Consider the following 22,162-nt stretch of genomic DNA (forward strand, 5'->3'; position numbering starts at 1 on the left):
ATAGCATGAAAATATGAAGGGCAGGGCATTTTTTGGAAAGAACAAGCAGTCCATTATAGTAGTTCAATATGAAGTAGTTCAATATGGTTAGAGAATATTTGGGGGGTAGGGGAGAGAAATGATACAAGGTGGTGCTGGAGAGGTAGGCTGGGAACAGTATGTAAAGGGCATTGTATGCTTAAGACTTTGGAATGTGTACTAGAGGAAACAGAAAGACACTGTTAAGATTTTAAACAGGGGTGTGTTGTATGCAGAATGACAGTTTAGAAAGACACTGCTGCACAAGTATCGAAGACAGCATTTACAAGATGGAGAATGTGAATTCTCAATCCTGGAAAGGAGTGTGAATCCTGGAAAGGAGACTATTGGAACATTTCAGGGCAAGAGACACTGCAGGCAATGGCTGATGTGATGGCAGTGGTTATATCTGGCAAATGAAAGAGAGAACAGAATTAAGAATGATTCTGATTTTTTCTAGGTGAAGTGAGTGAATGGCTACTGATATATTAACAGAGACAGTAAGAAGAGTCAGGTAGGTGGAGTGGAATGTAATGTATATATTTTATATATAACAACATATAATAATATATAAACACAATATGTATTAATATATTGCATATATAATGTTTATAATACGTTTCCTATTACACATGTTGGGTTTTAAGTACCCAGAAAAAAATCAAAGGGGGAAGGTTGGATATAAAGATTTAGTTGTCATTGCCTGTAAACATAAGTTACATGAGAGAATTAAGTGTTGTATCTTGATCTTTTCGTCACGCCATGGGAATAGGTCTGATCTGTACTTCCATGATGTTTTCTTTAGCCTGTTTACATAAGTCTCCTCAACTGGACTCAAGGGTAGTTTTTTTTTAAAGACAGAGACTATGTCTTATTCATCTTTGTATCCCTTGACCAAATGTCACGGCTGACAAAGTAAACATCTGCTGTATGAGTAAATAAATATGTGAATTGAATATAAAATGAGGCCAGAGATAAAGTTCTATAGGACATGGTTATTTTAGGAACAGGAATAGGCAGAGAAGACAGGAAGGAGTGGTCAGATAACCAGGAGAACCAGGAGAGAGTGGGAATGAGGATGTAGTGGGAGAGATATTCTAGGGAGAGGAATTCCTGAAGAAATGGCAAGTAGCTGAGGGCAGAAAAGAGGTTCCTGACGTAGCAGTTAACAGGTTAACACTGATCACTGTAATGAATGTAGTTTGAATAGAATGATGAGAATGTGACCAGATTGTACACTCTGCATCACTTTATGAAAGGACTGTACATGAGATTATAAATTTCAGTGTATTAGTTTGTCCCTCACTGGGCTGAGCTTCTGAAGCAGGAGCTGATTTTTACTTGTGCTTCCAGTCTCAAGTACAGCGAATGAAAGTTGAAGCTCAAAACTGATTTTGTGCAGAATGCACAGAAGGTGAGAAATAGATACTAATTAGACTGCCTAAGAAGGTGGATAAGGGAAAAAGAGGGATGGGGTGGTGGCTTGAACAGGAGGTAGCATCACATTTTCAGCTTATTCGTGCGCTGATAGAAGTGGCTATAGGAGAGACAGAAACTTAAGAAACAAGGCTGGCGATAAATGTGAGAATATCATGGGATCAGGGAGAAAAACATCCAAAGCCTGGATGACAAGTTTAGCTTTGGAAAGGAAGTGGGATAGCATTTAAAGAAAGAAAGAAAGTTATAGTGGAGTTTGGAACATTAATGGAAGTGAAAACAGTGACGGCTGCCGCACACTGGGCACTGTGCTGAGCAACGCTCTCACTCCTCCCAGCCACTCTGCGGCGCAGGTATTATGCTCCTCACTCAGTAGGTGAGAAGCACTTAAACTTCCTCACAACTTGTGACTGTTTCTCTGCTTTCCCCCTACGTCTCCATGTCTACGTCACCCTGGTCCACGCTACCATCTCCATGCTGGAGTGCTGCAGTGACCTTCTAACCGGTCTTACCATGTTCACTCCTGTTTCCTTTCTGTCTGTTCTCCACACCACAGGTTCCATCATCATTACTTGAGGAACAAATCTGACACTTCATCTTTGGCTTGCAGTGACCATTGTTCTTGGAATAGAGAAAGCCAAATCCTCAAGGTGGATAACAAGCACAGACTAAAGTTAAAATTGCTCTGTCCCTTGCCAGCTTCTCCAGCTTCATCACTTTTCGTTGTCTGGCCAAACAGCCTTCTTTCAGTTCCTTGAATGGCCCAGGCTACCCCTGTCTTCAGAGTCTTCCGTTAGGCCCACACTTTGGCCTGGAATACTCATTATCTACAACTTCTCCCTTTGCCTAGTTAGCCCCAGGCAATCTTCATATTAAGCCCAAGTGGCCCTTCTTCCCTCATCCCTCTGGGCCAAATCATAATGAGCTCCCTTTACTTTTCCTCGATAGAGTTTTATTCAGTTGTGTCATTATACCCTTATATGAGTAGCAATAAATGTCAAGCACCCCCTGCCCCCGCTCCTGTCAGAGAGTGAATACCACCATTCATGGTATGTTTATTTCATTCACCACTGTATCCTCATCTCCTTGCACAATGCCAAGTTCATGGTAGATATTCAATAAAGATGTGTTGGTAGATTAAACAGGGAAGGTAAGGAATTAAGTCTGAGTTCCCACATTCTAAAGGCTAGCCCATTCCAGAATCTTCTAAAGATTTTTATTCAAATTATCCAGTGACTTTATGTGGTATGTATTATTTGCTCCAGTTAATTAATGAGAAAATTAAGTACAGAAAGATTAAGAGCCTTCACCAACATTACTTAGGTTTGGGCTGGGATTCAAACTCAGTCCTGCCTAATTCAAAGCTAGTGCATGTGTTTCTGCTGGGGTGGAGCAGCAAAAATAGAAAGGAACAGAGGAAAGTAAGAGTCATTAAAATTAAAAAAAAAAAATCCTAGGCAAGTGATTTGATGCACAGCTTAAAAAAAACAAACAAAAGAAAAACTAAGTACAAATGTCATTGTTGCCATATCTATAAATATTATAAATTCACCAGAAATTATAATCATTGATAGACTTCCTGGACTCAGTCAATGCTCATTCAGATTTACCTACATACTCACTCTTCTTTGCGCTTCACTACTTTCTGTATCTCTAAGATTTCATCTAAAATCCCTTACCTTTTGCCCAAAGAACACCTTTTAGTATTTTAGACTTGGTCTACTGGTGAAGAATTCTGCTTTGCTCATTTAAAAATGTCATTGTTTAACCTTAATATGCTTTTATCAACTTTTTAATAAAAAACAGGCCCTTCAATGGGTGATTTAAAAAGTATCTCACTTAATCAATTTTTAAAAAATCAAATTTCATCCAGGTTATATACGTACATGGTTTTAAGGATGGAAAATTATAACTCCCAGCTCTACCCCTTCCCATTCCCAATTTACACTCCAAAGGCAGCCACTTCCCACCATGTTAGTCTTTTCTTCTACTGTTGGTCTGTGTGTATCTTGATGTTTTCATTTTTGAATTTTTTTAATATTACCTATTAACCTTACAAAATAAAAGATAAAGATTTATCTTTCACAACACCTCTGCCATAAATACATATACCTTCTCTTTCCATTTCTTAGACAAGTCATAATTTGTGGTTAGATCACAATTCAGTGTTTACCTATTTATGACTATGTAAATATAATCTACAGCTGAGCCGTATAGGTACTATAAGGGAAGGAGGTATTGCTTGTTCTATGGTTTTCCTCTAGTTGCAGGGAGATGTGAGGATTTAATCCTCAAGTCAAGAAACTGTTAGAATTTAATCTCTACTGAGTCCGAGATCAGTGAGAATTCAGCTCTACCAGCCCAAGCCCTTTCACCTCATTGCTGAAATTGATTACTGAGCTGTAAGTAACCAGCATGGATAAAATGCAACTGAACCAGAGAACAGAAACTAGTTATATACCCCTAAGTGGACTGGGTTACTAGCCAGTCAAATACCTGAGAAAATCACATGACTAACTAATTATAAAAGTTGCTGGGATCCCCAGAGCTGATGGCTTCCTTTAACTGAAATTATCCACACACTTACAGGGTGAGGGGCCAAGATGGCGGAGCAGAAGGACGCTCGTAGCTCACCCTCTCCCAAAAATACACCAAAACTCACATCCACAGACCCACCCAGGCAACCAGAGCACCTGCTGAACTTCAACAGAACATCGCCCTCTATCCACACACTCACAGCCTCGACTCCCGTGTGTACACGTTTCCTAAGTGCAGAATGACTAGGACACCCGGCGCTGTGCCTTGGTGCCGCACGGTTCTTACGATTCTAAGCATGCTTTGTTGTCTCCTCGCCTTTGTCCCTCCTTAAAGCTAAGCAAATTTAGTGTCAGGTGAAGCCTATTGTTTCATGAATCTAAGAGTTGATTTGAATTCAAAACACACAGCTGCTACTAGAAAAAATTGTACAGCAGTTACACATAACATTTCTTGGGTAACTTTTTTCCTCACATTTAGTCGTCTAAGTTTTTATATTTAGTGAGTTTTCTATGTACTATCATTAATGTCTAAATTGTCTATTAGAAGGGTAACATTCTACACATTTATCACCCCAAAACTCTCTTCCTAAGGAGTGTATCTCCTATCAAATACATTCAAGCACATCAGACAATCCCCGGAGAGACTGCTCATGATGCTTTCTGTGATCATGGAGTATTTAATCTCTACACCTGTGTGAGCTGTTGTCCTGCGCTCTCTTCTTCACCATCATTGTAAAGATCCCTTTGCCTGTTTCTTCTGCTAGATCTCACATGTTCTTTTTCATGGTTTACCTCTTCATTTTTGTGGAGTGGTTCCTCCAGTAGCTTCCTGAACAAGGTTTCAAGGGAGATAAATCAGGACTTGATATGGTTTTATATTTTTAAATGTTATTAATAGTTTGCCTGTTTACAGAATTCTTGGTTGAAAATAACTCTCCTCAAGAATATTGAATATACTGTTCCATCATCTTCTAGGTTCTAAGCTTAATGTTGAGAAGTCCAGTGACTTTTAGGTAATGGAACCATTACGTGTGATCCGGTTTTCTTTCTGGAGGACTTTCACACTCTTTCCTTTGTCCCTGGTTTTATGACATTTTCTAAGATGTGCCAGAAAGATGGCTTTGTTTTCATTCATTTTCCTAACATGTGCCCTCTTGATCTGGAAACTAGAAATTCCTCTAGTTTGGGGAATTTGGGGGAATTATTCCTCTCATATTTCCTTCTATCTCTTTGTGGCTGTTTTCTTTCTTTCTGGATCTCCTATTAGTTACCAAGGTTGGACCTCCTGGACTAAGCCTCTCCTCTCCGTGTTCTCTCTCATGTTTCTTATCACTTTGTATTTTTGCTCTAGTTTCTGGGAAATTTCTTTAACACTTATCTTCTAACTTTATCTTCTGCCAAGTTTTCATTTCTGATATCATGTTTTTATTTTCAAAGAGATATGTTTAGTTCTCTGACCTCTTTCTTATTACAGCATCTCATTCTTATTTCACGGATGCAATCTTTTCTTATGTCTATAAGAATATTTGCGGTATTTTTGAAGATTTTTTTCTCCTGAAGTTGACTGTGTTACCTTTTTCCTTTCTTTCATCTTATAGGTTTCCTTCAGATGTTTAAGAATCCTCATCTGTGTGCTTACATTTAGAGTGGGGGTTCTATAAAACTGACAGAAAACTGCACAAGTGAGGGATGCCTATCATCTGAGAGTCTCACCTTAGGGTGACCGACCTGAGTCCTACATTGGAAATACTTGATGTCAGTATGTAGATGTTTCTTCTTGGACTGATAAGAATCTCCAGAAAATAACCTTTCTTAGAGGTTAAAGCATGGTGCTATGTAGTAAATGTCTGTGTCTTCCTAAAATTCCTATGTTGAAATCTTAACTCTCAACGTGATGGTATTTGCAGAGGGGGTCTTTTGGAGGTAATTAGGGTTAGGTGAGGTCATGAGAGTGGGGCCCTCGTGCTGGGATTAGTGGCCCCGTCAGAAGAAGAAATGTCTCTCTCTCCCTCCACATGTATACACTAAGGAAAGGCCATGTGTGTACATAACAAGAAATAAGCCAGAAAGAGAGCTGTCACCAGGAACTGAATCAGACAGCATTTTGATTTTAGGCTTCCCAGTCTCCAGAACTGTGAGACACAAATTTATATAAAATTACATAAATATAAATTTCTGATTTTTAAGTTACTCAGTCTATGGTATTTTGTTATGGCCACTCGAGCAGACTTAGAAACTTGATTATCAGCATTCTGGAAGCTGAGCAGGGGAGGGGCTTGGGGCGTTGGCATTTAATGTAATACCTACACTTGTCTTCTTAGTTTTAGCAAGGTGCCAAGGTCGTTCCTGAGTCCAGAGGCTCTGTTTCATCCTATCTAGAGAATTAAGTTCAAGAATTTTGCAAGGTATCCCAGACCTATTTATCTTATTACCCTTTTCACCCCCCACCTCCAGAAGGCCTAATACCATCAATTCCTGAAACTTTGGGTTTGAGAGAGTTCTCATATCTCATTGGTGGTTTTAAGCTTTTATTTTCTAGTCTAAAAAAATTATACTGATGTTGCCTCTTCCTTATATTCCAATGTTAGTTAGTATGTGTCTTAAAAATATCTCTGGTGAAGTTTTCGTGAGGGTTTTCAGATCCACCATCTTTACATGGAAGACCTTAGATTATCATTTACTTTTCAAAATATTACGAGAAGTAAAGATTGGTGTTCCCAGTTACAGATGAGAAAACAAAGACACTCACTGCTAGTGAGTATTAATGCAACATTCAAACTTGTTTTCTCAGTCCAGATCCATTGTTAGTTCTTTATCTCACGTAGCCTTCTTTAGATAGAAGACTAATGTCCTTGACAACAACCTGCAATTGTAATAATTCTCTGACACCTTGAGAAGATTACCAGCTATCCCAGAAATACAGGAAGTGTCCTAGGTAGCAAGTAGACAGGCTGCTGACAGGTGGGCAGAGAGGTTTCTTTCAGGGGAAAGGGACAACGCAGATTAAAAAAGGGTGCCGTGGGCTTCTTCGCGAGCCACTCCCTTTTCCCACTTTCTCTGTGAAGCTTTGGCTCGGGAATCCTGGTGTGCTCCTCCCTCCCTCTTCCTCGTGGCTGCACAGAGAAGCAGCAGGTGGGGTGACATGAGTGCCTTGCTTTCATTTTTTGAAGAAGAGAAGTTTTCCTGGGTGTGGACCTTCACGGTGGAACTTACTTTCCCTTAGCACTTTGGAGGTATCATTACACTGTGTATTAGTCAGCTTGGGCTGCCATAACAAGATACCACAGACTGAATGCTTAAACAACAGAAACATGTTTTCTCACAGCTCTGGCGGCTGGAAGTCTAAGACGAAGGTGCTAGCAAGTGCAGTCTCTCACAGGCCTCTCTCTGTGGCTTGCAGATGGCCACCTTACTGCTGTGTCCTCACAAGACCTTTCCTCTGGGAGTATAAGTATATATTCACTCCTGGTGTCTCTTCCTCTTCTAATAAGGATACCGGTCCTATTGGATTAGAGCCCCCAGGCTCATCTGACCTCATTTAATCTTAATTAATTCCTTAAGAGGCCCTTCTCCAAATACTATCAGATTGAGGTTTAGGGCTTCAATCTATGACATTGGGGAGCAGCGTGATATATAACAATTGTCTTCCAGATTTTATAATTTCCATTAAGCAGCCAGCTTCTTTATTATTGCTCCTTTGAAGCAATTTCTCTGGCTCTGGCTCTTTGCAAAATTTTTCTGTCTTTATTTATTGATTGATTGATTTAATTATTATTTTTTTTAGTACTTTTACCATGATGTGCTACAGTGTGGTTTCTCTTGTATACATTTTCTTCATAGTTCATGGAGTTTCTTGAATCCATAACTTGAGCTTTTTCCTCACTTTTGGTAATTTTCAACCATTAACTCTTTAGGTATTACTTGCACACTATTCTCTCTCCCCTTTTCTGCTTGGACTGTAATTACATGTGTTAGACATTTTTGCTGTATCTCACATGCCTCCTCTTTCCTGTATTTTCCATTCTTTTTTCTTTCATGCTTCAATGTGAATATTTCTTTCATAGCTGTTGTCCTGTCCAGTAATTATCTCTTCAGTATTGATTAATCTGTAGTTAAATCCATACACTGAGTTGTTTACTTCAGTTGTTGTTCTTTTAAGCTATAGACTTTCCATTTTAATATTTTTATAGGTTTAATGTACCTATTGAAGTTCTTGGTTTTTTTTTCTATGTCCTTAAAGTTATTATGTATATTTTTTAAAGTCTTTATTACCTGAAGTCTGTGACAATTTTTATTGTCTATTGTTTCTCATGGTGTTCACTGATATCTCACCTCCTTCTATGCTTTTTTTTTTTTAAATTGTGTGCCAAAAACTATATAGGAAAAATGTAGAGATAATTTGAAGCTTGGGATGGTGGTGTCTATTTTGGGACATGCCTTATGTTTGTTTCAGGCAAGAGGTTAGTACACAGTCTATTTCCAGTTCACCTATACTGGTGACATCAAAAGCTTTGCTTAGCTTCTCAGCTCTTGGGATTTCCTTCTTGACTTATAATGCTTTACTTACTTATGAGTTGTTCAAAGACTTCAATTAGATTTTCTAAAATAAAATTTCTAGCTGTTGAAGTTGTTCTCTGCAAGAAGGTTGGTTTGAATTAAATAGTCTTCTATTACCAGAAGTGGAAGCCTCTTGTATTCTTTAATGAAAAATAAACTAATGATATTTCACAGCCTATATATCATGGTTCATTTTAAAGAACTCTAAAAGTTCTAAAATCCCTTTCCATTTTTTATCCATACAGAAATCATATATGTATGAAACACATACAGTCTGTATGTCAATTATATATATATGTTTATATATGACATACATAAACACATATATAAATATATATGCATACATAAATATAAACTTTATATATATACATATATTTATAATTATGCCTAAATTTGAAGGGAAATTATAATCCCTGAATCCCACTTATCAATAGATACACTTTTAAAAATTGCAATTTGTTTTATATTTCACTGGACTGAATTCCCCAATTCTGCCAAGAATTGAAATGATCCCCAACCTTATACTATTAAATGACAGTACCTAAAATATACTTAGGAAGTTTCAATTATAAACATGTCTCTTTTTAAGAGCAGACTTCAGGTAGTCTTTGGTTACTTGCATATACCTCGTGGCATTTATTTTATCAGCTCTTAATACCTAATTGTGTTGGTACAATTAGCAAGTACTCTATACATCTATGGAAACACAGAACTTACTATGAAACAATATACATAATGTGACTCTGTGCTTTAAGCTGGTACTAAAAGGGAGAAAGCTGGAGAAGAAAATGCTTGTAATCATACAGTCAAAAACACCACAAAAGAAGATGGTTTGATTAAAAATGCTCTGAAGTAAAAACTATAGAAATTAAAGTCTTTTCATGACTCCAATACTCAAAAATTTAATACAAAAATATCTGAACATCTATGACATATGAGGACATATGGTATGTGTGAATCTTCAGTTTTAGAAGAAAAGAAATAGAAAGCATGTTAGTGATGACAGCACCAGACTGGGAATTATGAAACTCTGACTTTAAAGTCAAATGCCAGTGTCCCAGGGGTTGGAGGAGCTAAGATTAAACCTGACTCTCTGTGAAGGCTGTTGGGCTAGATCCAATTTTCTTCCTGGCCTGTTTAGCTTCCTTCCCTAGCTAAAGCCAGAAGTCCAAATTTGGCATTGGCTTTAGGCATTGCAAATTTAAGTTTCAGCAAATTAGGGCAGGAAAGTTACTTAATTTCTATATAAATAAAAAGAAGAATCAATGAAACAAAAATATAGTGTTTACTTTTGGGCTGTGTGGAGAGGTTCTCATCTATCTGAAAATTAAAATAGGTAATCGAAAATATGGTCACTCTCAGAGTCTAAAATATTTGGTACTTAATAACGTTAGGTGAGGATAATAAAGTTAGAATAGATAGCAGCTAATCATAGGTCACAAAACAGATATTTATCACCATGTTGACACTAAACTGCTTCTTAATTTATATCAGTGCAAGCTACAAGAAAGGAATAAAGAACAGAATTGATTATTAGTTTCAGACTTCTGCCTAATGTAATAGTCTTTTTATTTTTTTGTTAGATATTTTGATTCTAAGTTTGTACACATTTCAAGGTACTCAAGAAACTTTGTTCTTCTATGTCTGATTTTTGTTTGATTTTTGCTAGTTCTATTTTGAAAAAGAAATTATTCTCATTTCCCTTCGGCCACTTACTCATGGTGTGAGCTTGGGCAAGTCACTTAAACCCTCAAACCGGTTTCCCTCTCTGTAAAACATTAACAGTTATAATACATTCTTCAGAGCTTCTGAGACGACTGAATCAGAGAATTTGAGTAAAACTCCTAGCACAGTTACCTCGCCAGAAATACAATAAATACTACCAATTGCAAACAAGAGAAAAAAATAAACCTACTTTAAAAATGACTGTTGCCAAAGATGACAGGTTTCCAGCACTTACTATGTACTTATACTGTGCATTTTAAGCATTTCACAAGTAGAATCTCATATAATCCCCAACCACTAGGTACTGTTAGTATCCAGTTTTACAGGTGAAAAATAATGCTAAACAGGGAAGTTAAATAAAAGCCAACAGAAGTTGGAATCAAGATTCAAACTGTGTTAGACTTTCTCTAGAATCCACACAACATCAATTAAGCTATGCTTCTTATATCAGAGATAGCTATAGAAGAGTGATATCAGGGCTCCAAACTGAACATTTGAAACAAACAAAAAAAAGGGAAACTTGGTGGGAGATTTTCAAGGTAAGAAGAAAGTATTTCAAATCCTAAGGCGAGATCAGATATTGAAACCCAAGTAGAGACCATGAATGATACAGAATAAACCAAGACAGGTAACTGCCACTAAAGAAATATAAATAAATAAATAAATCAAGTAAACCAATGTTGAATCTCTAAAGTCCTCAGACTCTTAGTTGTATATTATAGGAAGAACTAACTGATAACTGACCCACGGCACATGTACGAGGTTATCCTGAGAATGGGTGTGGTCAAAGATTCCTCAGCCTTAGGTCTGAGTTAAGGGTCTAAATCTGGCAGCTAGACAAAAATTGCAAGCAATTCATCAATATAGCAAAATATAAGGATATTTTATAAAATGTGGTCTGTTAAAAGGGTCTAATTATTTACCTCATGCCATCTAATTTGATATTTCATGATAAATATTCCCTAAATTTAAGCATATTTTTAATCCCAGACCAATAGAGGATATCTACCACCCTCTCTGACCTACTAGTGACAACAAGATAAAGGTAACAATAATAATAATCATAGCGTTTTAGTACAGTTTATAAGAGGAAAACATCACATAGGCAATACTGCAAAGTGGAGAAGTATTTTTAAACTTAGTTTTCTTTTTACACAATCAGACAATGTTATTATAATGGCATTCTAGAAAAAACATTCAAATAATACCGTCATCTAATTCCAATAAAACCAAGGAAATTTTAAGACAGTGCTGGCATGCTGTTGTGTTGAGATACTATTGCACATAGAATCATTCAGTCTAAACCTATAGCAAAATTTAATCCTAATCTCCCTCACTTTTTGGGGTAAGATACCCGATTATTAATTTAATTTGAAATTTAGGGGGAAGAAAGTCTTTCTAATATTTTAAAATTAGATTGTGGTGATTTTAATTAGATTAAAATTAGATTAGATTTAGGTTGTATAACTCTAAATATTTTGAAATTCATCAAATCATACTCAGAACGGATGCATTTTATACTATGTGAACGTATCTCAAAAGACCTTATTTTAAAATGCGCCCTCTACTGGGAAGCTGGGATTAGTCAGGCTAGTCAGGCTGCTGATTGGGAAGCTGACTGGTCCCTGGGGCCAGTCAAAAACTAAGAGTGTGAGTTTAGGAGGTAGGTCAGAGCAGCCATTAAGGATAACATGGGGTTTAACCTGGCCAACATGATCAAATAATCTTTGACTCACTCTCTTCCCCTTAAAAAAGGGGCAGAAATAAACATATTAATTAGGGGGGAAAGTTCTGTTATGTGGAACTGTTTTTGCCAAGCCAATTCCTTGCAAAAAAAAAAAAAAAAAAGCCTTAAAATAACTATTAGTCACTAAAATATATGGTATATACATACAGATCATTCAGTGAAATTAATGACATGCCAAATGTACTCGAGGTTTAAAAAGAAAAAAGTAAGCTAAACACATTTCATATGGAGGAAAGAAAACAAAAATGCACATTGTACCATGAAGCATATGGGGAAATGTTCCACATTGTCTAGGCCACTTACTATCTACCACTATCTAAACTCTTTCTGGTGTATTTTATATTAGCACACAAATCAATAATTATACTGTCCACATATGATGGTAACATATCTTTGCCTTTCATAGGATAAGAGAAAATGCAACAGAACGTGTTAGGATAGGTTTATTCTTTCTGATTTCTGAAGTACATGCTCATTTAATGGGCAAAAATACCCCAATTATCTTTCTTCTTAAGCATATCCTTTCTACAGGAACAATGCTCCTACTTAACAGGTAATGTCTGTGGAGTTATTGATTTTAGTAGAATTTCCATTCTTCCTTTTAAAACCAGTGAAATAGTGAAGTTGACTATTACAAAGAAATTAACCCTGATTAAAACTGAAACCTTATGTTATATTGAAAACACATTTTAATTCTCTTAAAATACTAACCCATAAATATTTCTGAAATAATATTGATTTTTTTTTTTGCTTCCAATGGCCACCATTTTTAAAAATGTTTTACCATGGAACTTTTAAATATTAAAAAAATTAAATGGCAAAACAAACCTCCCTGTACCATCATTCATTGATCGAACAATTTCAATAATTTGCCACAATTGCTCCCTCTATCTTTCTATGTATATTTTTATTACTATATACTTTAATGACAATTCTAGACCCCATGTCTTTCACCCTTCCACACTTCATAGGTATCTCTGAAAAAGTATAACATTGGTAGCTATCAATTTTTTTTTCAGTTGAGACATTATTGAATGGAAATATAAATTAAAATGTATCTATTTTCAAATATGCTATGATGATGCATAAGTTTTAAGATTTATTTACAATGTACAGAAGACAAAGTATAAAAAATTCTGAAGCATTTACTTCCATTTAAAATATTTGACTCCATTTTTCCTATTAGAAATTATAATTCAAATTATAGGCCAAACTAAGACTATTTTAATATTAAAGAGAAAGCAATAGCATATTTGTTTTAAGTCATATTTGCTGCTCCTAATAAGTCCATAATTCTTCTGAATGTTGAGATAAGAATACAATCTGCCACTTAGATATTGCAAATCCTTTACCCAAGAAGTGAGTTGAACAAGCTTCAAATACAGTAAAATACTTAAAATTCCAGAGTTTAATTCATGATGTTTAGTGCAACTTGTTTCTATTGTCAGAAAATATATTAGAATATCACTTCAACATATACTCACTTTCATTGATGTAGGGTAATATTATCTAGTAGTGTAAAGTTTAAGTAAAATTAGTAACACTGATGATATAGCATAAGATTTCTACATAAAAATAGAAGGAATTTAAGTTTATTGATACAAATACTAAACTACTATGCTAATGAATCAATATACCAAATTAGCATTTTAGCTCCAAAAGCAGTATTTTTACTTTTCTTTAATTATATTTATACCTAAGTTTTCATATATATACTTTGGTACTATTGAGGCTTTAAAAATTAGTTTTAAATGCAATTTTCCATCTTTATCTTTTTCACCTTTCTATATATCTGTGATTAAATCATACCTTCAAAGTAGCCATCTCTTTTGGGCTGTGCCTTCTTTGGTGATTTTATAACAGAAACTTTATCTTCATTGTTTTTGAATAATGCTAGACGCACAGTAGGATCTAGACAGAAAAAAGGAAAATAAGATAAAAGTGCAGCATTGGCTCTTTCCTTCTCTGAAATGGTTGTACCTTTTAAATAATAATATCAAAAAATAATACCCATTCTATAAAGCTCTGTGAAATTGATGATGATGTTATGTTAAAAAAGCTTTATAATATGACAAAGTAACCAACCATTTCTATATTCTTGGTTATCTGATTAAACACATAGCCAAAACTTAATACAAAGAGCAGAAATACTAATAATGTGAAAACCTTTACATGTAAATTTTCTAGTTCTGGCACCATCTTTTTAGTTAGGGAGTTGTTTCACTGTTTATTACTTCATCTCCTTTGTTAAATTCCTGATATTTCTGCTGGAATAAAGTAACATTTCCATAAATGTATAATAGAGAAAAGCTATTATTATAGTAAAAACCATATACCCTGCTTTTTTCCTCCTCTAAACTATAAGGAGCTAAGATAGGAGATGGAGGCAAGACAACCAATAAGATGAGAAACAGGTAAAACATAATTTTCATTAATTTTACAGATAAATGGATTTATCTTGTGCCTTGATGTATGATATTTCACATAACAAAGATGCATAAATTATAAATACTTTATAGCCAAGAGAATTCTAAATCTATTAATTTTATAAAATAATTAGGATGACTGTAAATGTAGGGCTCTGTAAGATTTAATTGATAATAAATGGTTCTATGGAATGTGAAACTGGGGATTAGTGCAGTTGAATTAAGACAAAAGGTTTTTGCTTGTCAAAGAACTGTAAGCAAAGAAAACAGAGAAGTAAGTAACAGGAAGTAGAATAAAGAGTGGAAAGTGATGCATTCAAAGTAGGTTAACATACCTGCTTTAAAAAAAGTAGGTTGCATCTGACTGATATGTTGTATGTCAACTATACCTCAATAAACAAATAAATAAATGAAGTAGATTATCATAAAACCACAATTCAGAGCAGCATACATTTTCTTAATATCTTACACCATCTTGCAAAAAGGGACTTTAAGACTCTTTGATAAATAGCTAGTGCAATACAGACATAGTAAACAAACTTCTGGTTACCTGGGGGGAAAAGGGGTGGGAAAGGATAAATTAGGAGTTTAAGATTTGCAGATACTAACTACTACATATAAAATAGATAAACAACAAGTCTCCACTGTATAGTAGAGGGAACTATATTCAATATTTTGTAGTAACCTACAATGAAAAAGAATATGAAAAGGAATATATGTATGTATATGGATGACTGAAACATGCTGTACACCAGAAACTGACACAACATTGTAAACTGACCATACTTTAATAAAGGAATAAAAATCTAATGCAACAGAAGAGAATATACCTAAATGAAAAAATAAGATTTAAAATGTCACCAAATCTAAATTACATATTTTAATTAAATGTTAAGGTACCATGTTTTTTAGAATGTGAATTAGAAGAGCAGAAAAGCACCTGTAGTTATCCTCAAACATGAGCATAATGAAGATTTCCTTTAGTCTTCCAGTAATAATTTATCCTTACTAAGCATGATTTACATGTTTCAGAGAGATTATATTTTTCAGATTAGGACAAATGTTGGTCAATATTTGGGCACATTTCATAATTATAAGTGACTTAAGGTATTATAAGAGTTGGGTGCTTCTATATGAATTCAATAAGAATTATCAATAAGAAAAATTTAAAAAACCTCTGTCTATACATATTTAATAGAATAAATAATATATATCACCTAAGGTATTCTCAAAAAAATATTGGCATGTCAAAAGAGCACTAGTCAATCAGGAAGACAGATTACTATGGGTTTACATACTGTTTGATACCCTACTATAACCTGCTGACTTTTTTATTCCTTCTCTTGGCTTGCTTGCCTGTTAATTGGATCTATGTATTTCCTGAGTAGATATTACAATTTGACAGACCTAGGTTAGATCCAAGCTCCAACTTTTACTAGTTGTATGACTCTGGACAAATTAATCTCACCTTCTGCCTCCTTTTTTGTCCAGGAGAAATAATACTTGAAATATTACTGTGAGAATTAATGAGATAATGTGTGGAAAGCATCAAGACTCATGCCTACATAAGTGTAAGGACTCAACAAAGGGCAGCTGGGAAACATATAATTACAACGTAAGCAACAATATTGTTTCCAACTGATTATATTCTTGGAAAAGATCTTAAATTCTTCCTACAATAAGGTGGGGAATAAAGGAAATTGATGAATCCATAATAGACTTCATTTTATTCATCTAGCTCATGAAATAAAAGCTTTCATAAGTTTTTTTGCACTCGTTTGGGCAACTATCTCTCTACGACTTGATTTTTTAATATGTAAAACATGAATAAGGTTGTACTTTCCTCATACATTTATCAAGATTAAATAATTTAACACATATAAAATATTTAGAGGAGATGTCTCGCTCAGTGTGCTCAATAATTTTACTCACTGAGAGCAGAGAAAGAGTACTATATTTTCAGTATCTTTTTATTTCAAAACATTTTGATTGTACCACCTTAAATTGACCTAAAACAAATTAATTCAAACTGCAAAGGAATAATAGTAAGAAACAATGATAAGGAGCAAAAAATGTAGTAATTCTAAGTCAAATTGTAACAATTCTACCTAATAAAATTGAAAACTGAAAAAAAAAAAAAGCAATTCTAGATGGGGGAAAAAAAAATCACTTGATTCTGATAGTCCCTAGAAAGACCACCATGAATGACACTATTGTTACCCTCAAAAAATACACAATCGAGTAAGAATGCCAGGAGATAAGGATATCATAAAGAGCATTACGGAGTCATTTAAACCTAGTCCTTAGGGATCATCAATGGCAGGTCTGCGTTGCTGTTTTTTAAATCTTTGTATCTCTCAGTATAACTTGCCCAGTGTCTTGGAAATAGGTTTTATTTTATTTTTATGCTTTTATTTATTCACTTATTATGTTAGTTGAAGTATAGTCAGTTTACAATGTGTCAATTTCTGGTATACAGCATAATGTTTCAATCATCCATATATATACATATATTTCTTTTCATGTTCCTTTTCATTACAGATTGCTACAAGATATTGAATATAGTTCCCTGTGCTATACAGTACAAACTTGTTTATCTATTTTATTTTTTATATGTAGTAGTTAGTATCTGCAAGTCTCAAATTCCCAATTTATCCCTTCCCACCCCCATTCCCCTTGGTAACCATAGGTTTGTTTTCTATGGCTGTGAGCCTGTTTCTGTTTTGTAAATAAGTTCATTTGTATCTTTTTTTTTAGATTCCACATATAAGTAATATCATACGGTATTTTTCTTTCTTTTTCTGGCTTATTTCACTTAGAATAGACGATCTCCAGGTCCATTCATGTTGCTGCAAATGGCATTATTTTATTCTTTTTTATGTCTGAGTAGTGTTCTATTATTGGCTGGGTAGTATTCCATGGAAATAGGTTTTAAATACATCTTTATAAAATATTTAAAGAAACTTGTAAGCTGAGTTTCCATTATTATGTGGCTCAGTGCTGAACATTTTTATATCTGTTATCTCGTTGAAGTAACACAATTTTATGTATTATAATATCCTTAAAATTTTTTCATCCCCTGTGTAATCCCCCCAATTTTTATAATCCTAATCTTAGCTTTCTTGTTTATCTCATTCTAGTTAACTCTTTATATGTGAAAATCTGGTTATTACCCATTTTCTGTATCTGCCACACATAGCAGTGCTGTAAAATAAGTTTTATGCTAAGGCTGGATAACTAGCTGTAATTCATCATTTTATAAGGAGTATTTTCACTAATTTAAATTTGCCTTCTCAAATATAAACATATTTAAATGACTATAATGCACACACAGAGTCATACACATACACACAGTCAAATGTAGAGACTTTTACCTAATTTATTGCTGATTCAGTTAACAGTTATTTATGGAACATCTACCGTGGTAATTAGGTTGAAGAAATTCAGTGGGGAACTAGTGGGGTCTTGGTCCTCCAGGATCTTACTATTCAAATGGGTATTTTATTATTGTTTTGTTGAGGGCACAACAAAGTAACACTTGATCAAAATTCTTGTGAGTTCTTTTTGGAAATCACTGAAGTAAACAAAATAAATCATCAATAAAATTCATTTTGTCACAGCTTTGTCTAAGCTGCTCCCTTTTGATTGTTCCTCCTTAACATTCCTTAGTTACCTTATTTTGCAACCTGATCTCTTTTCTATAGTCCATGAACTGCTTAATTCATGTTAAGAAGTTAGCTTTTCTTGTTTTCTAGCTGGCTTACTTCTTGGCTATAAGTAAGTGTTACCAACACAGACTCAAGCTTTGTTTTTCACTGAAATAAAATTAGCAAATGTTTACTGAATATTTAACATGGACTTGACACTGTGCTAGGTGTTACAAACACCTGCAAGATTTTTATCCATAGTTGTGGCTCTACCTTTATTACTAAATTCACCTCGTTTGCTTCATCCTGCTCTTTCTCTCCTCTAACTACGAAGTTTGAAATTTGATATGCCCAAATTTGATAATGTTGGAAAACTCCGTTACGTCTTCAGGCTTATGGTCTTAGCCCTTAAACTTCTTACCATTTGCTCTTCACCAAAATTCCTATGCTGAAAGACCCCATCCTCTCTGAGGAGTGCTCCACATAAAACTAACCAACCACTCTCTTTCTTCCGTCTGATTCAGCTCAGTCCTGCTGCCAATTGTGCTCACTATCTTCAGGATACTGATTCCCCATGTTTTCAATAAACCAGCAACTCTCACCTTACACACGATTTTCTTCACTGCCCTACTAAACTCTAAACTTCCCTGGGTGTCTGCTAAATTCCAAGCCAGATCACCAAATTCTGAAATTACTTCTGTGCATGAGGCAACAGTAAAATAAGAAGAGAAACAAAAACTCCACTAAAACAAGACTAGTCCTTACTGGTTTGTGCTTATGTCCATCATGAGGGCAACGGCAATACTTTGGTAGAAATAAAAACAACCCATTCCTGAACTGAGTAAATCATGGTCACTCCTCACAATTTTAGATTCCATCCTGTGGCTTCCAGTCAACTTCTCCGCTCCCTGCCTCTCCCCCTCCTCTGTCTTCTCATTTATCCTAACGGAAGTCATCAATACTGAGTGCCCCCTGATGCTGCCCAAACTGCATGCTCTTCCAGCCCTTTGCTTCTTCATTGATCAGCAACCTCAGTGGTATTCTTCCTCTATCTACGACTTTTTAAAAATAACTGACCCCTTACCTTTTGCCCTATTTTCACTCTCACCTTAAATTAAAAATTGTTGACTCACATTCCTTGGCTAATAAATATATCTACAAGCTACAAACAGCCAATATTATTAAGAGCTTGCTACTGAGCAACTTGCTCTATGGTTTTTCACGGCATGAAATGCGAGTTCAAGCTTCCACACTTTGTGCATTTATGCCTCCCCTCCTTGAGGATTAGTGCTGTGTCAGATTGTAGGATGTAATTGGTTCCCTCAATTAGAAGTTTCTTTTCTGACTGCCCCACTTGACACTCTCCCTCCCTCCCCTCAAAGAGTGGATTAGTCTCTAGCAGTTTTATGGACAATGCTGCCCTCTGGTGGCTTGAAATTTTCAAGTCGACAAGTTGTTCATGTTCATACACATAGATAATTGGATATTTGAAAATTACTAGTAAGTTTTCAAGCGTTTAACAGAATTCAAATATTTAAAACAACATTTTAATTTATTAGTGAGTAAAGTTTAAAATTACAGCCATTATTTTAGGTTGACTCAAATAAGTTAATAGCATATCACAATTTGATTGCATTAGTACTAGAAAATTCTTCATTCTGTAGGAGGAAAACCTGAGTTACAGAGTCTTAAATGATTTGCCTACAGACACAAAATAACATAAGTGCTACATCAACAACCTCCTAAAGATTAAAGTATCAAAAGTAGAAAGGATCCCACTGATTTTCTTTTTCACGTTTTTCATCTTTAATCTTACCTTGAATATTTCTATTCTGTGTATCTGTTGTGAAGGGGAGTAGAAAAAAAGAGTGAGGAGAATTTAAAGGTCGTCATTAAGTTTTACATTTCAGAATTCAAACTTTAAAGAAAAAATGCTTTTATTTCACCAATCTAACAGTATGTATTTTTGTTTTTGGGGGGAAGGTAATTAAGCTTATTCACTTATTTTTTAATGGAGGTACTGGTGATTGAACTCAGGACCTCACGTATGCTAAGTGTGTACTGTACCACTGAGCTATACTCTACCCCTAATCTAACAGTATTTTGATAAAACAAAAGCAAAACAAAAGCTTAGTATAGAGACACAAAACCTCACATAGTAATAAGAATGCAATTTGGTTTACAATCATGTAATTAGAATGAATATCTCTCTAGAAAGTATACAACTGCCAGTCTGGTTTTTTACCTGATAGGTCATGCTTAATGACCACTGTCAAATGTGAAATTTAAGATGTGGTTGTTAACTCGGATGGCTGGTTTTCATTTTTCATTTGTTACCCTACTATGCCCCCTTGTGACAGGTAAGAGGAGCCTTAATTTTAGCTTCATAATAATTATGAAATTTTTGGCCATTAAAGCAATGATTTTTATGTTTGGGCAGATATTCCATATTAAAACTTATTCTAAAATATTACTGACTATGCTAATTTATTAAAAATGTACTCAACCTAAAAAAAAGTCCTCAGTTACAAGAATTAGCAAGAAAGATATATTTTCCAGAGGTAGATTTTAACAAGAAAATTTTTCCTTAGCTTCACTATCAGAGAGTACTGCAAACACTGTAGATATCTAAAAAAATAGATCTTTTGAACATAAATAAGTAATAATTATTTGTTGAACGTTGGCTGAGTCAATCTTTAAGCCACTTTTGATATTTGAACTTGCCCCAGCAGTTTCAGAAACTTTTACTATTTTCAAAACACCTATTTGAACAATGTTTTTGATACTCTTGAAGATGAGTAGAAATATACATCGAAACAACAAAACAGATTATCAAACTACCCTGATTGACTGCATTGAATTCCACTGCCCCAGGACTGAGAGCCTCATTCTCGTTAGGGCTGGGAGTTACATTTCCCCGGGTGATCACTGCATACTATTCAGTTCATAGACAGCCCTGATGAACTTAACAGGCGTTTGCAAAACAAGATTGCAGGAGACACAAAGCAAAATAAGTTGACAAACAGAGCATATAGTTTACATTTTCTTGAAAAATGCTTAAAGTTTCAATATTTTAAACCTGACAAACTTTTAGTAAATGACAAAAATATTATCTTGAGAGGGTAAAAGATAAAATTAAGGTATCACTAATATAATGCCAAAAAAGGAAAGTTGAACATTCATAAATATAAAAATGAATCATCAGTACTTTATCAATGGCTAATGAGTCCTGTGCCAACAAATATCAGTTATTCTTTGGAAACAGTGATACTTTGGTTAGTTTTATTTATGTCTAAAAAAATTAAATATATATATTTCTTGGAATTCTACAAATGAATTGATTAAAAACAATAAATGGAAAAATTAATAAGGATAAAAATTAATCTGAGTGCTTCTTTGTATGCTGTAAGTTAGAACTACAGGATAAATATAGATTCCTTGCTCTTCTCAGGAATAATGGCACTTTATGAAACATTTCACTGACATTAAGATCTTTATAAGAGAAACTGATGAGTGACAGAAACTCAAAACAGTTAAAATAAAAAGTCATGCTACTTATATTAAGCCTATGAGTCCATGAGTAAATATTTATGAAGTGTAAGTAAATGCAAAGTTATATGAAATAAATAATTTTAAATAGCTTTAATTATACATTTAAAGTTAATAACCTGCTACTTCTTGCTCTGACATCTATAAACTACTCAACATATCAAGTAATTTTACTAAAATGATTAGAGGTGTCCAAAGAAAGATGTGATTTGAACAGCCTGGAAGTGGGGGAGAAAAAAAGACGCCTTCGAACATGTCTCAAGCTCAGCATAATCATGAAAGAGACACACTGTGCTCCTTTTCCAGACTGTCAAGCTGTGAAGTCTTCAGAGCCGATATTCATGGAACTGATGAGTTTATATAAATTGTTTATTGAATAATCCAGTGATTTAAAATCACATAAAGGAATAAGCACATGAAGCAGACGCTCTTTAGAATCGACATTTGCTGAGATGAACCAGCTTAGAAACCAATTACAGCATAATTCTCAGTGTACAATAGATAGAGTAGTCAACAGCA

At 34.7% G+C, this 22,162-nt stretch overlaps 1 protein-coding gene across 5 annotated transcripts in view; it reads right to left on the bottom strand.

The window, feature by feature from the left end:
- LRRIQ1 (leucine rich repeats and IQ motif containing 1) overlaps positions 1-22,162 on the bottom strand; it is a 171,022-nt gene that overhangs the window by 56,623 nt on the left and 92,237 nt on the right. For 3 of the 5 annotated variants that reach the window (XR_012510795.1, XM_074375324.1, XM_074375323.1), the window contains 2 exons: positions 19,911-19,934; positions 13,831-13,932 (listed from right to left, as the gene is read on the bottom strand). Coding sequence is in view for 4 of the 5 variants with exons in the window: in XM_074375324.1 (XP_074231425.1) it covers positions 13,831-13,932; positions 19,911-19,934 (126 nt within the window). In the remaining variant the exon portion in view is untranslated. The remainder of the gene's footprint in view (positions 1-13,830; positions 13,933-19,910; positions 19,935-22,162) is intronic. The other 2 variants (XM_045519400.2, XM_010958801.3) reach the window with 1 other exon arrangement.

The sequence above is a fragment of the Camelus bactrianus genome, chromosome 12 (genome assembly GCF_048773025.1).
Source record: "Camelus bactrianus isolate YW-2024 breed Bactrian camel chromosome 12, ASM4877302v1, whole genome shotgun sequence".
NCBI lineage: Eukaryota > Metazoa > Chordata > Mammalia > Artiodactyla > Camelidae > Camelus > Camelus bactrianus.